The sequence below is a fragment of the Scyliorhinus torazame genome, chromosome 17, assembly GCF_047496885.1.
Source record: "Scyliorhinus torazame isolate Kashiwa2021f chromosome 17, sScyTor2.1, whole genome shotgun sequence".
Classification (NCBI taxonomy): domain Eukaryota; kingdom Metazoa; phylum Chordata; class Chondrichthyes; order Carcharhiniformes; family Scyliorhinidae; genus Scyliorhinus; species Scyliorhinus torazame.
Genome location: NC_092723.1, coordinates 178,040,562 through 178,057,870, shown reverse-complemented (window position 1 = coordinate 178,057,870; position 17,309 = coordinate 178,040,562). Strand labels below are relative to the sequence as shown.

The 17,309-nt window shown below is 44.9% G+C and overlaps 1 protein-coding gene across 1 annotated transcript in view; it reads right to left on the bottom strand.

The window, feature by feature from the left end:
- Positions 1 to 17,309, bottom strand: part of clec16a (C-type lectin domain containing 16A) — a 324,098-nt gene that overhangs the window by 262,490 nt on the left and 44,299 nt on the right. Inside the window, exons 7-8 of the mRNA XM_072481721.1 lie at positions 17,079 to 17,202; positions 13,054 to 13,228 (exon numbers count right to left, since the gene is read on the bottom strand). Coding sequence (XP_072337822.1) covers positions 13,054 to 13,228; positions 17,079 to 17,202 — 299 coding nt within the window. The remainder of the gene's footprint in view (positions 1 to 13,053; positions 13,229 to 17,078; positions 17,203 to 17,309) is intronic.

Below are 17,309 nucleotides of genomic sequence, written 5' to 3'. Positions count from 1 at the left end.
CCATTTGGTCCTCCAAGCCTGCGGCAAACATGTTGCCTGTCGAGCCTAAAACCTTCTACACTTCCAGGGTCCGTGTCCCTCTATTCCCATCCTATTCATGTGTGTCAAGACGCCCCTTAAAAGTTACCATCTTACCTGCTTCCACTACCTCCTCTGGCAGAGAGTTCCAGGCACCCACTACCCAGTAAAAAAAAAAAAACTTCCTTTGCACATCTCCTCTAAACCTTGGTGGCTAGGCAACAACTGGTTGACTACTGGAGGTAGACCAGCAATACTCCGAGGTCCCACCCACAGAGCTTCTGGCAGAGAGGAAAAAGCTACAAATGGGCTTTGACCTGCTCTCCACTCGGAAGGCATTGCACCAGCTCTGCCAGGCACGGGGGACATTTTACGAACATGGAAACAAAGCCTCACCATCTGAGAAAGCAGGCAGCCACGAGGGAAATAGCTCAGATTAGGGAGTAACCAAACCGGAAAAGGTCAACAAAGCATTGGAGGCCTTCTACTGGGAGCTGTACACCTCAGAGCCCCTTCATATGGGACTCGGGAATGAAACAGTTCCTCGACGGACTATACATGTCAGTCTGTATGGGGCTGGAAGCACCATTAGAACTTGGAGAAGTCATGGAGAGCATTAACCCCATACAGGCGGGGAAGGCCCCAGGACCAGATGGATTCTCGGCGGACATCCACAAAAAGAATCGCGCTCGCACTGGCCCCACACCTAGTTAGCACGGTTGCTTCACAGCGGCAGGGTCCCAGGTTTGATTCTCGGCTTGGGTCACTGTCTGTGCAGAGTCTGCACATTCTCCCAGTGTCTGCGTGGGTTTCCTCCGGGTGCTCCGGTTTCCTCCCACAAGTTCCGAAAGACGTGCTGTTAGGTGAATTGGATATTCTGAATTCTCTGTGTACCCGAACTGGCGCCGGAGTGTGGCGACTCGGGGATTTTCACCGTAACTTCATTGATTATGACAATAATAAAGATTATTATTATTACCTGTGGGGGATATTCACAGACTCACTAGCGAGGGGCACACTGCCATCAACTCTAACACAAGCCTCAATCTCGCTGATACCCAAGAAAGACAAAGACCCGTCTGAATGCGGGTCTTCTAGGCCCATTTCGCTGCTCAATGTAGACGCGAAAATACTGGCCAAGATCCTGGCCAGGTGACTAGAAAACTGTGTGCCAGAGAGGTGATCGCAGAGGATCAGGCGGGCTTTGTTAAGGGTAGACAACCAACTTTGAACATCAGGTGCCTACTGATGTGATAATGATCCCACCCAGGGAGGGAACACCAGAGGTGATCATCTTCCTGGATGCAGAAAAGACCTTTGACAGAGTCGACTGGAAGTACCTCAGAGGTACGGAGCGGTTTGGGTTTGGAGCAGGGTTCATTACCTGGGTGAAACTCCGGTACAGCACTCCCATGGCGAGAATGCAGACCAACACCCCCAGCTCTAAATATTTCCAGCTGTACAGGGGCACAAGGCAGGGATGCCCGCTATCCCCGCTCCTATTTGCCCTGGCAATGGAATCACTGGCGATCACCCGCAGAACGGCGAAAAGTTGGAAGGGAATCCTGAGAGGTGACAGTGAGCACAGAGTATCACTCTATGCGGATGACCTGCTCCTCTAAGTCTCGGAACCCCAAAGCAGCATGGAGGGGATCATGAACCCAAGGATCTCCAAAAATGTCCTGAAGACAAAGAGAAGCGAGGGAGGCCTACCACTGGGTAGCCACAGCAGAAAGAGTGAGGGAATGGGTAAGGATGGAGGACAGTTCCTGCATCGGGTCAATCCCTCTGGGTCCCATCCCACCGGCCAAGCACCAGTGATAATAGCCACAGTCCAGACGTGAAACCAGCTAAGGCAGCACTTCGGTCTGACCGAAATGTCCACCATGGCCCCCATCTGCAACAACCACAGGTTTGCGCCAGCCACAATGAACGCCACCTTTAAGAGGTGGAGAGAGGACTGGGGGACACCAACGGTTAAGAACGTCTACACGGACGACAAACTAGCGACATTAGAGGAGCTGATGGAGAGGTTGCAACTGCCCAAAGGGAACGAACGATGACATTTACAAATTAAAAACATCCTCCGCAAGGAGACATAATACACACGGATGCCGAGACACTCAATGATAGAGGAACTACTGAATGCAGGCACCCTAGGAAGGGGGAACTGTGGATCCCTATATGGAAGAGGCGCGTACCCCACTGGACGAGACATGGGAAAAATGGGAGAAAGAACTAGGGATAGAAATAGGGTGGGGACTCGCTCCAAACTCAAACTCCACATGCGTAAGCCTAATGCACTGAAAGTGGTGCACAGAGCACACCTAACCAGAGCCTGAATGAGCAGGTTCTTCTCGGAGATGGAGGACAAATGTGAACGGTGCCAGGGACGCCCGTCAACCACACCCACATGTTCTGGGCAGCCTTCTTCAAGACAATGTCCAAGGTTGGGAGAATGTGGGTGGAGCCAAGCCCGAAGATGCTGGTCTTCCGGTATCAGACTAGCCAGATGTCTTCATGGGGAAGGGGGGGGGGGGGGGTCGACACCAATGCCTTAGTCTCCCAAATCACCCGCTGAAGAATCCTGCTCCACTGGCGATCAGCAGCACCACCCAAAGCTGCAGACTGGCCGTCCGACCTGTTGGAATTTCTCTAACTGGAGAAAATCAAATTCGCCATCCAGGGGTCAGAAGAGGGCTTCTTCAAGATGTGGAAGCCATTCACCAACTTGTTCCAAGACGGGTTTGTTGCCAACAGCCAATAGAGCACGGGTGGACACAGACGTGCCACAGACACAGGGGGCATAGCCGTCAGGGACAAACCCAAGGACAAACGGAGAGCCGGGGGAGCAGCAAAAAGTGAGAGAATACACGCTAGGGCCAACCCTTGGCAGGGCAACCGAGGCAGATCGGCCAAATGGTGTCCACAGCCACTGAGGGAGTGGGGGGGGGGAAGAACAGGTAGATGTGAATATGTATAGTGATCCTCATTTGTTTGTGTTTTGTGTTTCTCGCTCTTTGTTCGGTCTCCTTTTTGTAATTTTTATTTGGCCTTGGTACCTTCTGTTTGATATTATGCGCGGTTATGACACTTTAATTTAAGATATGAACTGAAATATGTAACATAAAAGTGTGAAAACCAATAGAAATACTTAATAAATAAATAAAGGAATACAAACATTATATCCTAAAAATACATAATTTTCATTTCAGATGTGTCACTTATGTGAACATGTCTAATACGGAAACAGCTGTCTCATGATATATACCAATCATTTCCCATTTTTAACCAGCTAAAATAAATCTTGATGAATAGTTGTAAACATACTATATTATTTCTTGGTATCACAGAGTAACAAAGAAGGAATAGTCCATTTCTACCTCAGGAGAAACAGGGTTTGTTCAACAAGAAATGGTGATTTTAACTAGAAACGGACTTTTAACTTGGAACCAAACTTTTAATATCGTGCCTACCTCGTAAAAATTTCCAGAAAGCTCAAAGTCCCAAGCTTTATTGTACCAGTGAAGTAAACTGCTAGTGAGCAGTTTTCATTTCAGTAAATCTGTTTATAAAGTGGAGGCTAACGTGAATTATTTTATGCATCACGTTTTATTGCAGTGTAGTAATTCCTGGACCAGGGGCTCGCAGGTAAGGATATTACAAGATATTTCCATAATGTGAGCTGCAAAATGTTCAGCACAATCACTTGATGATAACTGAAGGAAAAAGCAAAAAAAACTATATGTGCAGAAAATCTGCAACAAACCAGAAGCATCCAGGAAACATTCAGTGGATCAGTCAGAAGGGATGCGTTAATATTTCAGTTGTAATGGGCCCTTCAACTTAGGGCAACACGGTGGCGCAGTGGTTAGCACTGCTGCCTCATGGCGCTGAGGAACTGGGTTCGAATCCCGGCCCCGGGTTACTGTCCGTGTGAAGTTTGCACATTCTCCCCGTGCCTGCGGGGGTTTCTCCCTCACAACCCAAAGATGTGCAGGTTAGGTGGATTGGCCACGCTAAATTTCCGCTTAATTGCAACAAAACAAATTGGGTACTCTAAATTAATTTTTTTTAAAGAGTGGGCCTTTCATCTTAACATAGGGACTGGCCTGGCTAAGTGGGGCTAAGATTTTTTTTAAAAAGAAAGTGATAATTTCCTGCAATTGTTGAGCTTAGTCTGTGATCAAATCACTTGTCATATCGCTAATGGGGACAAATCGCAACTTGGTGCAAAAATATTGAAAGCACAACCTCATTTATGGCCATTTTAAAAATCTTTTCAGGGGATGAACATTGCTGGCAATGCAGGCATTTGTTGCTTATCCCCAATTTCATTGATCAGGCAACAGTGAGGGAACAGCAAAATAACCTCAAGTCGGGCACTGTGGGACTTGGAAGGGAGCTTGCAGGTGGTGCTGTTCTAATGGATCTGCTGCCCTTGTCCATATTAGGTGGTAGAGGAAGGCGCTATCGAAGGAGGTCAGTTTCTGGAGTGCATCTTGTATGTGGTATACACAGTGTTGCAACCGCGTGTCGGTGGTGGAGGGAGTGAATGATCAAGATAGTGGATGGGGTGCCAATCAAGTAGGCTGCTTTGCCCTGGATGGTGTTGAGCTTTCTTGGTGTTGTTGGAGCATCATTCGTCCATAGATTGGTCATCTATCTTTATTTGTACTCCTGATTAACTATAACAAGAGTCAAAGACAAATTTCTATGATGAAAAGGTCAGCCATGTACCCTATAATGCTGGCACTCAATTTGACCTTTATACATATCACACTATTATACAGCCTTGCACAATAGTTAATCAACACCAGGACAGCAGAACCACATTGTGGTCTGAGCTAAACCATGGCGCCACAAGTGATGAAGCGGATCCAGGTTCACTGACAAATTCCACTCTAACTCTCTGGTCTGTCTCTATTCCAGAATTATGACCTCAACTATGCTGCCAAGTGTTTTATTAGGGACATGTACAGAGGGACTACTGATACTATTGCCCGATGTTAAGAAAAAGGGCCTACCACACCTTAAACATGAACACGTTTCTTCTGACTGATTTGCTGAGTGTTTCCAGTATTTTCCCTGTTTGTTTTGGATTCCTCGCACTTGCGGATCTTTGTGCATTCCTTCGGTTACCGCAATATTCAGGCTACCCTGACTGTTTTTCAGCTCCCAAATGGAAATATTTTGCAATATCCTTACCTATTAACCTCTGATTCAAGAATTTACTCCACACAGTGCAACTAATTTTGACGCATGCAGAGATTTACTTCAGCTTCCACTTCATAAACCGATGAAATGGAAACCTGCCATTTGTAGTTTGCTTCGTAGGTGCCGGAATTCAGGATGGAAACGTCGAGCTGAACAGCTGTACTTCAGTCCAATTCTTTTTATGACTCAAAGTAAGAAAATATTAACTGGGGTAGACAACAAACTGCTAGTTTGATGTTAAGTGGCTCACACAGATATTAATCCAGATGAGAAATTCTTGCCATTGCCTAAGCACACATTACACCCTTTCTTTTTAAGCGGATTACTAAATACATTATTTAGTGCTGGTCACATTTTTCTATCTTTAGATCTCTCAATTGTCATTGCTGTTACTTTCTATTTTAGTTCACTCTCCCTTCCCAGTTTTCCTCCACGTCCCAGTATTCAGTCTCTGTTCTCTTTCTCAGATATGATTAATCTCCAGCCTCTGCTCTCTTAACTTTCACTTTCGTTTTTACCACTCGTTACATTCTCACTTTGTGTTTCATTTTAATCGACTGCTGGGAACATTAAAATACGACTGGAACACAATGGCCGGCACAGTAGCTTCACAGCGCCAGGGTCCCAGGTTCGATTCCCGGCTTGGGCCACTGTCTGTGCAGAGTCTGCAAGTTCTCCCTGTGTCTGCGTGGGTTTCCTCCGGGTGCTCCGGTTTCCTCCCACAGTCCAAAGGCGTGCAGGTTAGTTGAATTGGACATTCTGAATTCTCCCTCTGCGTGCCCGAACAGGCGCCGGAATGTGGCGACTAGGGGATTTTCACAATAACTTCATTGCTGTGTTAATGTAAGCCTACTTGTGACAATAATAAAGATTATTATTACGTACCAGCAGACTAAAACAATCTTGATGAATACAGTTAAACAACGGCCATATCTTTTGCCTTAATTTGTCAAATAAATTTGATTTTGGATAGGAGCAGCTTCTGAAATAAAGTGAATTTAAAAAAAAAAAAATCAATGCAGCGTCAATTTGTATGGCTGCTCTCATATGGCTACAGGTATCATGGAGAAAGCAATCAGATGTGACTTGCCAACCAATCAACATCCTTTTCTCTTGCAGTATGAGTTGTGATCATCTGAAATTTAGAGTTTGTGTTTGTCCTGATCAATGCAAGCCAAAAGCACAGCAACTTGTCTCTATTTTAGAGTTCTGTAATACAAACAACTGTGTACCAACTATATATGTTAAAAATGTACATCTCCCCATCAACTTTCTGATTCTAAATTTCTATGTTAAAATTGTTAATAGGAGTTGCCTCCTTGAAGTTGTCATACTGTCCCCCAACTGAAGATGCACACACATTACCATCACTTTCTGAAGGCTACAGTTTTGCATGACAAATAAATAATTGCAAATATGTATCATCTTTCCCTTATTTCTTGATCTATGCAATTAACTGATACCATCACAGGCAGTAACGGGTAAATAATTGATGCAAATGCCCTGAAGAAAATGTTGGCGTGGGGGGGGGGGGGGAAAGAGGAGGAGAAAGAGATGAATCAACTTGCTCCTGGTTACTATTATACTGATATACCCTCAATTATTACACGAGAGAGTGTACTCGTAAAACAAAGGCTTTAATAAACAGAGAACTTCGCCAGCCGGAGAGATGAGTGCTCACTGAGCGCCGCCCACAGGACGTCACCTTATATCCGGGAGGTGGAGCTGGAGGCGGAGTCCCCCGGGGTTCCAAACCCGGTCTTAAAGGGACATTACATGCATGATTTTAAAGGCACATTACCCATTCATCACATTTACTATTGTATTATTATTATCCAGTGGCTGCTTCTGGAACATCAGGTTGGCGGGATCAGGCTCAATTGCCATGACCTGCCTCCCCAGTCAAGTATCCTGCTACCACTTCTTAAACATCAAGATAGCGCGGTGTCACCAGGGGCTGGTGCGCTGGAACAACAGTACTTTCCTTCAGTTTCTGGACAAGAGCTTTCCCTATCAAGATAGCCACAGGAAGTCACATGACAGACTGATGAGGATTCGGTGCAACGGGGATCAGCTGTGCAGCCTGATCAGACTACATAAGCTGAGTACTGAGGCCTGCAAAAAGAGGTGCCCACTTGGTGAATGAGAGGCGGTGGGTTTGACGGGTGAAGAACTTGCTGTGTGTACAATTCAGCTCAAGGAAGAGCTAGGTGTATAGTTCCTTTTCCTGTTTTGGTGACTGAATACCTGCAGATAAACATTCACCTTTATATTGTATCTGGCCAATTAAAAGTTATTGAACTGAGAGAACTCCACCCCACCTATCGCAGTCTCCAACCCCTGGCAACATCACAATAGTCTACTAAAGTGAAGCACTTGAGACAGCTGGTGATGACAAGTTACAACCAGTCTGGAGGAGGAGTGAAGAAAAGAGTGAGGGGGAAAAGTTCAGCGATTTTCTCCCAGAGCCAAGGATTCCTTTCCAACAATATTTATAACCTGGAGGCGTTGTGCCAATTTTGTTTTAAGTTTCAGGTCAAGTCGCAGTAACAGTGCATGCACACGCCATGACAACAACTGCATTCACTTTCAATTACAATGGAATCAATATTTAAAAAAAAGAGATTTGCCTTCCTTTTGCTTCTTAAGTGTTACCCATTTTAACTCGAGCTCCAAACAATAGAAGACAGGAAAGTTACAACAGGTTAAGCGACAGGTTACAACAGGTTTGACCCAAAACAACCATCAGCTGGGAAATATTAATCTGGAACTGTGAAAACACAAATTGGTCTTTTTATTGTTCCAACCATCAATTCTTGGGAAAATATGGAAACAGCCAGAAATCCAAAGTTTTGCTTAAATTCTTCTTTCTAAGTTCAGACCATTACAAGCCAATTTTTGATTTTGAAATTTGAAACATTGTTTACAAATCCCTCCGTGGCTTCACCCTTTCCGATCTCTGCAATCTCCACCAACCCCACAAACCAACTAGACAGCTGGTCTTGGGCATACCAGGTTTTAATTGCTTCGTTGTTTGTAGCCCTGACTTCAGCTCCCGAGGCCAGATGCTCCAAAACTTCCCCTCCTCTCTATCTCTCTTTCTTCCTTTAAGACGGTTCATTGAAACCCACCTTTTTGACTAAGCTTTTGATCCAGCTGCCATAATAATTCCTAAATCTCATGTCACGCTTTTGGAAGTTTTATTAAAGGAAGTTTAGAAATACAAGTGCTGCGAGCTCAGTCACACAAGTGTATATCACCAATAGAGTGTGCAGCAAAAGACAGAAAAGCATTTTGATTTTTCCCTCTATTATGCATTTATTATTGAGCTGTACATTTACTGGTCATTCTTAGTACCACAGTGAACACTGGCCTGTAACTTGGGGGGTACTTCAAAGATGCGCTGGGGAACACCCAACTGAAGTCCCAGGTAAGGACTGCCCAGCAATTGCCTGGGAAGTTCAACCCTCCTTTGGGCAATTGCCCTGTAATCAGAACCATCCAAAAGTACGATTTAAATTGCAAACGTCAGATGGTTCTGACCGTCTTACAGTAATAGTTAACCCAGGGAAGGTTGAACAATTTCTAACTGCCGGGTAAAGATAGCAATGACCCCCTCAACTGACCACCCAACCCTTCTTCAATCCTACTCGCTTACCATGGGGCTTCTGGAAATGGCTGAACCTTTAAAAGTTAGCTGCTTTAAGGCAACAAGTGCCATGAGGGCCCGGCTTCCTTACCTCCAGCTGAAAGCCTCAGGAGCATGCTGCCCTGCACTGTTCTCATCTGGCCTGAGTCGGAAGGTCAGGGGAGAAAAGATTGCCTGGATTTAGAGATGGGAAAGCAGAAGTGGAGTGGCAATCTGTCTCTGATTATGGCTAGCTTTCTCTGTCTGGAGAAAATTGTGATTACAAGAGTTACAACCAGTCTGGAGGAGGAGGAGTGAAGGAAAGAGTGGGAGGGAAAGTTCAGCGATTTTCTCCCGGAGCCAAGGATTCCTTTCCAACAATATTTTTAAAATATATAACCTGGAGGCGTTGTGCCAATTTTGTTTTAAGTTGCAGGTCAAGTCGCAGTAACAGTGCATGCACACACCATGACAACAACTACATTCACTTTCAATTATAATGGAATCAATATTAAAAAATAGAGATTTGCCTTCCTTTAGCTTCTTAAGTGTTACCAATTTTAACTCAAGCTTAAACAATAGAAGACAGGAAAGTTACAACAGATTAAGCAACAGGTTACAACAGGTTTGACCCAAAACAACCATCGGCTGGGAAATATTAATCTGGAACTGTGAAAACACAAATTGGTCTGTTTATTGTTCCAACCATCAATTCTTGGGAAAATATGGAAACAGCCAGAAATCCAAAGCCTTGAGAGGGTCAATGTCAGGGATCGTCCGGCGGTAGTAGCCGTTCGTCGACTTCTTTAGGGAAAATTAACCGTCAGCAGAAAGGGGGGGGGGGGGCGCTGTGGAGCTAGTTTAGAGTAGAGTAGTGGGTTACAAAAGGTGGGACCTGTGAGAGAGGAAGACGGATCTTGCACGAAGTTAATAATTGTCTGTACAGTTTCTTCTGTTACTGTTATAAAACCATAAATACTACAATAAAAATGTTTATTAAAAAAAAACAAATCGGACTCCGATTGCCACTTTGCTGAAGTCCAGGCCCAGTGTGTTATCCGGTACTCCATCCACCAGAATTCCCCAGTAACCGGAACTTCCGACAGCTCAATTTTTAAAGAAAGCCAAACACTTTCAGCGTTCGGATAATGCATTCTTTAAAAAAGACCAATAGACAATAGATTATACATTTGTAGACGTTGTTCGGAGGTTCGGCATTGAAATTATTAGATTATTGGGTCAATTGTGGTTATTGTGCCTGAACAAGGAGACTCGTTTGACAAAGTCATCCAGGCTCAAAACTCTCTCTCTCTCCACAGCTGCTGTCAGTCCTGCTGAGATTGTCCAGTATTTTCTGTTCTTGTTTGTGATAAGACTGCACCTTGTCTCGTGTCCAGTGATGTAACTTCCCATTAACAAGCATTTTTGATTAATCGGCACCACCCATTCCCCGAGCATGCTGGCTCGCAAAGATTTTACTGTATATGTAAATTCCAGTTTGCACTTAGAAAGCAGTAATACCAAAAATAGAATCTTCTGCCAGTAACAGAAAATAAAGTTACTGGCCCAAGTTTAAGAGTGCCTCACACCTCAAGAGTTACACAGTCTGACATCTAATTAACCAGAGCAACAAGAATAATCATTCATGCAAAATTAAGAAAGCGAAGGAATTCCAATTCAGTCTTAAAAAGGCACACTCCAGGACGGAGTTTACCCACTGCTGCACTTTAGCAGTAAAGTGTATTGTACATGATGTGGCCTTCTCCTCATAAAACAGCACAAATAAGAATGCCCGCTAATATATTAAAGTTAGTCCATTTAAATGCATGTGGTACATTGTACCCATCTGGACCATAAGGTGTCTATTTAATGAAAGAATGCTGTTGGTCTGCCAATCAGAGAATCGTTTGAGTACCCAATTCATTTTTTCCCCAAAATCTGTGGCAATTTAGTGTGGCCAATCCACCTAGCCTGCACATCTTTTGGGTTGTGGGGGCGAAACCCACACAAACACGGGGAGAATGTGCAAACTCCACACGGACAGTGACCCAGAGCCGGGATCGAACCTGGGACTTCAGCGCCGTGAGGCAGCAGGGCTAACCCACTGCGCCACCGAATCATTTTTTATACACCCGGCTTAATGTGATTTTACACATATGGACATAGAAATTAGCAGGAGGCCATTCAGCCCTTCGAGCCTGCTCTACAATTCATTATGAACATGGTTGATCACCAACTCAGTAACCTGTTGCTGCTTTCCCCATATCCTTCGATCCCTTTCGTCCCAAGAGCTTTATCTAACTCCTTGAAAACATACAAAGTTTTGGCCTCAACTGCTTTCTGTGGTAGCAAATTCCACTAGCTCACCACTCACTGGATGAAGAAATCTCTCCTCATCTCAGCACTAAATGGTTTACCCCGTATCCTCAGACTGTGACCTCTGATTCTGGACTCTCTCGCTAACAGGAACATCCTTTCTGCATCTACCCTGTCTCGTCCTGTTGGAATTTTATTGGAGTCGATGAGATGCCCCCTCATTCTTCTGAAGTGCAGCAAATATAATCCTAACCAATTCAGTCTCTCCTCATAAGTCAGTCCCAGGAATCAGTCTGGTAAACCTTCGCTGCACTCCCTCTATAGCAAGAACATCCTTCCTCAGATAAGGGGCAGAATTCTCCAGTCCCCCAGCCATGTGTTGCTCGGTGGCATGCCTTCACTGGCAGTGGCAGGATTCTCTCTTCTCGCCGCTTGTCAATGCGATTTCCCATTGAAGCCACCCTATGACGGCTGGGAAACCCGCGGGCAGGGTTGTGCTGCCGGCGGGAACAGAAAATCCCAATGGAATTCAGGAGAAGGAGACCAATCTGCGCACAATATTCCAGGCGTGGCCTCACCCAGGCCCTGCATAATTGCAGCAAAACATCCATGCTCCTCTCGCTATGGAGGCAAACATACCATTTGCCTTCTTTACCGCTTGCTGCACCTGCATGCTTACTTTCAGCGACTGGTCTACAAGAACACCCAAGTCTCGTTGCACATTCCCTTCTCTCAATCTATAGCCATTCAGATAATAATCTGCCTTTTTGTTTTTGCTTCCGAAGTGAATAACCTCACATTTATTATTACATTATACTGCATCGGTAATTTGTCTAAATCACACCGAAACATATTTGCATCCTCCACCCAGCTTTGTGCCATCTGCAAATTTGGGGAAATTACATTTAGTTCCCTCATCTAAATCATTAATATAATGTGAATAGCTGGGGTCCTAACACTGATCGCTGCGGTACCCCACTATTCACTGCCTGCCACTTGGAAAAAGACCCATTTATTCCTACTCTTTGTTTCCTGTCCGCCAGTTTTCTATCCATCTCAATACACTACCTCCAATCTGATTTGCTTTAATTTTACATGGCATGCTTGCCTTCATCAGCCGGGGCATTGAGTACAAGATGTGGGAATGCATGTTGCAGCTAACTAAAACCTTGGTTCGGCCGCATTTGGAGTATTGCGTGTCGTTCTGGTCATCGCATTATCAGAAGGACGTGGAAGCTTTGGAGAGTGCAAAGAAGCTTCACCAGGATGTTGCCTGGTGTCGAGCGTGTTGGCTATGAGGAGAGGTTGAATAAACTAGGATTGTTTTCACTGGAAGACGGAGGCGGAGGGGAGATCTGATAGAGGTCTACAAAATTATGGAGAGGCGTAGGCAAGGGGAATAGTCAGAGGCTTTTTCCCAAGGCTGGAAGTGTCAATTATAAGGTGGCACAGGTTCAAAGGTGAGAGGGGGAAAGTTGGAGGGAGATGTGCCGGTTTTTCATGCAGAGTGTGGTGGGTGTCTGAAACGCGCTGCCAGAGGATGTGGTGGAAGCAGGTACATAGCAATATTTAAGAGGCACTTGGAGGGATACATGAATAGAGAAGAAGTAGAGGGATATGGACTGAGTAAGGGCAGAAAGTTCTCTTTAGGGCATCATGATCGGCACAGGCTTGGAGGACCGAAGGGCCTGTTGCTGCACTGTACTTTTCTTTGTTCTTTGTAATCTCTTGACCCGCTTGAAAAGGCACAATGTTTTCAGCCAGTCTTGTTTAATGTGTTTAGTTTCACTTTCACACCAACCATGAGCAATATGATTATCCAGATGTTTTAGAATATTATGCCATGTTATAAAATACATGTATAGGTCTCTTACCTGTTCTTGGGACACCAATGAATAGACATACAATGGCAGGAAAAGTCTATTTAATAGATGGTCCGTCAGTACTTCGTTCAGGAATTCACAGTTAATGATCAGGATATCATTCAGGTAATGTAGGTGATCCAAATGTTCGGCCACCAGGTCGCTCAGTTTGGCTCTATTTCTATGCCTGGCGTAACAAGAGTTAGAAATTACTACAAACAACATGGAATTTTGCAACCTGCAATACCCATACATTACAGCATCCAATCGCAACAATTCAGGACATCAAAGGAAACAAATACTGATGGAATCTACTTTTTATGTGCACGTGATTGAATTCCTTAACAGTGTAGTAATGTAGAAAGGGATAACCAGACCACTTTATATTAACTCATGTCTTTTTCACACAAACTGTTGGCCCACAGCATATGAACGGGTTTGGTGTGGCGCACACTGACAGGAAGAAGTGTTGAGGAATTAGAGAAACCGAAAGGATACAATGAACAAAACGGAGATTTTTTTTAAAAAGACAGAAAAAATTACATTTTGAGCGTCACGACACAAGATTACATCAATTCACCAGGAGCAGGTTGCAGCATCGGTGTTTCTCATCCATAGGCTGCTAACTGGCCCCAGGGAATCGCAGTAACCTGTAAAGTGACGCTCGAAGCGCAGCACACAAATTACTCCGCAACGATGAGGAAATCGGAGATCTGTACAAAGTATAAAAGATGTTAATTCAACTACAGCCCCAATTTCAAGGTCAACGATGGCTACCTTGAAGAAAGCTGCCGACAAAGATCTAGGAGACCTCTCTGGCATGGATTTCCCCTTTACCAACATTAATTTGAACCTGGCACCAAGTCAAGGGAATCGTCAGGTGTCCACCAACAATGGTGGCTAAGCTGCCAATCATATGGAAGTACTGCCTCGGACAGCAAACCAGGAAGAAAAATGCACCAATTATCTTTAACATTTAATTACATTTTACAGAAATCTAAATAAAATGATTGGGTCATACTATGGGATTGAGGAAGCACATAACATTCCATGGATACATTTTTAAAAATTAAAATACGAATCCCCGCCCCCTCCCCCAATCATAATGAAGAACTGTGATATTACACCATCATAAGATCAGCATTTCAGGATCAAAAATGTTTTGCAGAAGCAATTATGAACTTAGATGCCGATTAACAAACCAGTTACACCTCATTCAGCCATTCAAAGGTTCGGAGTAAGACTATGGGCACGATTCAACTAATTGGCAACAAAGTCCCATAGCGAGCGCGTTTAGGCGCATGTTTGCCAGCACTCGCAGAAACACATGGCTATACAACGTGACTTGTGTTGTATAAGGGGCCTCAGCGGGGAACGCGATGCCGAGGCCACACAGCCCCGATTTGTACACCGAGGAGCTCCCCAGTGTAGCGAGAGATCAGGAGGCCATTTTGAAATGGCGCCCCGATCCCCATGCTCCCCAAAGCGAACCCGGACCCCCACCAGCCCGAACGCACTATGGGGGTGTCCCCACCCCTCCCCATGCAGAGCACCCCGGCCCGATTGTGCGCGGACAAAAAATGCCAGCTTGACTGTGCCAAACTGGTGCCCTCCCTGCAGTGTATGTTAGCTGACAGTGCCACATGGCCACATGGAAATGCCAGGCTGGCACTGTCAGGGTGCCCAGATGGCACCAGCAGTTCCAGGGCACTACCCTGCCTAAAGGGCATGCAGCTGGGGGCCTCAGATCCCTTGGCAGACTCCACGAGTGTCATTTGTCTGGTCCCCGTTTATGGAGACCAGTACCAAACGGCGCTCGCCCGATGTCTCTGAGGCGATGGGGGTGGATCCCAAGGCCTCGGGTACCTCGGGAATCTGCACATTAAAGTGGGTCTAACTGTCTCGCTATAATTCACAGATTTGCTAAAAGGTGGGCAGGATTCACATCGCAACATCTCGCGAGATTGCATTAGATCTCACGAGGCTTTGAGAGACGGGTAGATCCAGGGAGCGGGGTCTCCTGGCTTTTATCGGCCATGTTGCGCCGAGCTGCTTTTCATGGTGCAGCGTGGCCATTGGATTGCCCCCTAATAGTGCAAACATAGAAGGTAGGAGGAGGAGGAGGCCATTCAGCCCTTCAAGCCTGCATCTACCCTCTCTCGTCCGGTTAGAATTTTATAGGTTTCTATGAGATTCCCCCCCTCATTTTTCACAATCCTAACTGACTGAACCTTTCCTCATCGGTCCGTCCTGTCATCCCTGGGATCAGTCTGATAAACCTTCCCTGCACTCCCTCTAGAACAAGAACATCCTTCCTCAGATAAGAAAACCAAAACTGCACACAATATTCCAGGTGTGGCCTCATCAATGCCCTGTGTAATTGCAGCAAGACATCTCCGCTCCTGTACTCAAATCCTCTCATTACAGAGGCCAACATACCATTTGCCTTCTTTACCGCTTGCTGGACCCGCATGCTTACTTTCAGCGATTGATGCAAGAGGACACCCAGGTCTCGGTGCACATCCCCCCCTCCTAATTTATGGCCATTCAGTTAACAGTCGGTCTTCTCGTTTTTGCTACCGAAGTGGATAAGCTCGCATTTCTCCAAATTATACTGCATTTGTCATTAATTTGCCCACTCACTCAACTTGTCAAAATCACACTGAAGGATCTCTGTATCCTCCACACAGCTCACCATCCCAAACAATTTTGGGCCACCTGTAGATCCGTGGTACCCCACTAGTCAGTGCCTGCCATTTGAAAAAAAAACACATTAATTCCTACTCTCTGTTTCCAGTCTGCTAACCAGTTTTCTGTCCATCTCAATACACTATCCCTGCCCTCGGAGCTTTAATTTTACTCGCTAATCTCTATGTGGGACTTGGTCGAAAACCTTCTGAAAGTCCAAACCACATCCACTCGCTGCCCCTCATCAACTCTACTAGTTACATGCTCAAAGAATTCCAGTAGATTTGTCAAGCATGATTTCCCCTTCATAAATCCATGCTGACTCTGTTCGATCCTGCCACTGTTTTCTAAGTGCTCTGCTATAAATTCTTTGATAACGGATTCTAGAATTTTCCCCACCACCGACGTCAGGCTTATTGGTCTATAATTCCTGGTTTGCTCTCCCTGTTTAAATAGTGGGGATTACATTAGCTACGCTCCAATCTTCCCTCCAAAAATGGCAAGTTCTCATCAGTTCAGTGATTTCTAATTAGTTGCAGTTTGTGAGAAACTTCAACAGTCCACCACATGGAGAAGTGTTAAATCACCAATCGTATCATTTGGATTATTGAAAATGTGGATTCCAAATGCTGTCAGCTTCAGAGGAGTAATAGCGACGAACACTGATAGCATAAAACAAAAACCTGGTTTGGCGGTTGTAACTTTGAAGAGTTAACACCAAAAATTCTTAATTTAATACCACAACAAACCTTGTGTTGATATAGCCACTCAACAAATTTGTCATTACTTTTAAAGAGTAAAGGACAGTAATACTTATCAAAGTCAGGAGCACATTACTTTAAGAAGTGCTGTTCATTAGTGATTTCCAGAGAATAGTGACTTCCAGAGAATTTTAATAACTGTTCATTTTCAATATGCGCTGCTAGAAACTCTAGTGGGTCCTAGCACTGGCTTAAACAACATTGGTGCCGATATGGAAATTCCTACTGATGACTTGAATACAGGTTATATAGCGTTCACTTATAAACATGCAAAATGTGGATTAACTGAGCCTTTGATGGGGCGGTGCGTGGCGCAGTGGTTAGCACTGGGACTACAGCGCCGAGGACCCGGGTTCGAATCCTGGCCCTGGGTCAATGTCAGTTTGCACATTCTCCCTGTGTCTGCGTGGGTTTCACCCCCAATCTAAAAATGTGCAGGTTAGGTGGATTGGCCACGCTAAATTGCCCCTTACTTGGAAAAAGAAAATTGGTTACTCTAAATTTATAAAACGAAACTGAACCCTTGACAACACAGATGGCAAAGCACACAAATTGCTGCCAGGCATTATGAAACATTTTGAAACTTACTCTTCGTCTGTTTGCACGCAGTTGTCCAACTCAATCACGTGGCTTCCAATGAACCAAACCAAATTAGAGAAATAGGGAACTGCCGTTTTGTCTCGGATGTAGTGCAGCATAAGCTGGTTATCCACTTGGCACATGGGAAAACAGAGCTTCTGGTTAGAGAAAGCAAAACTGAAACTCTACATCTCAGTACTACAGTCAAAACACCTTGAGCATCAAACTACAATATTATTT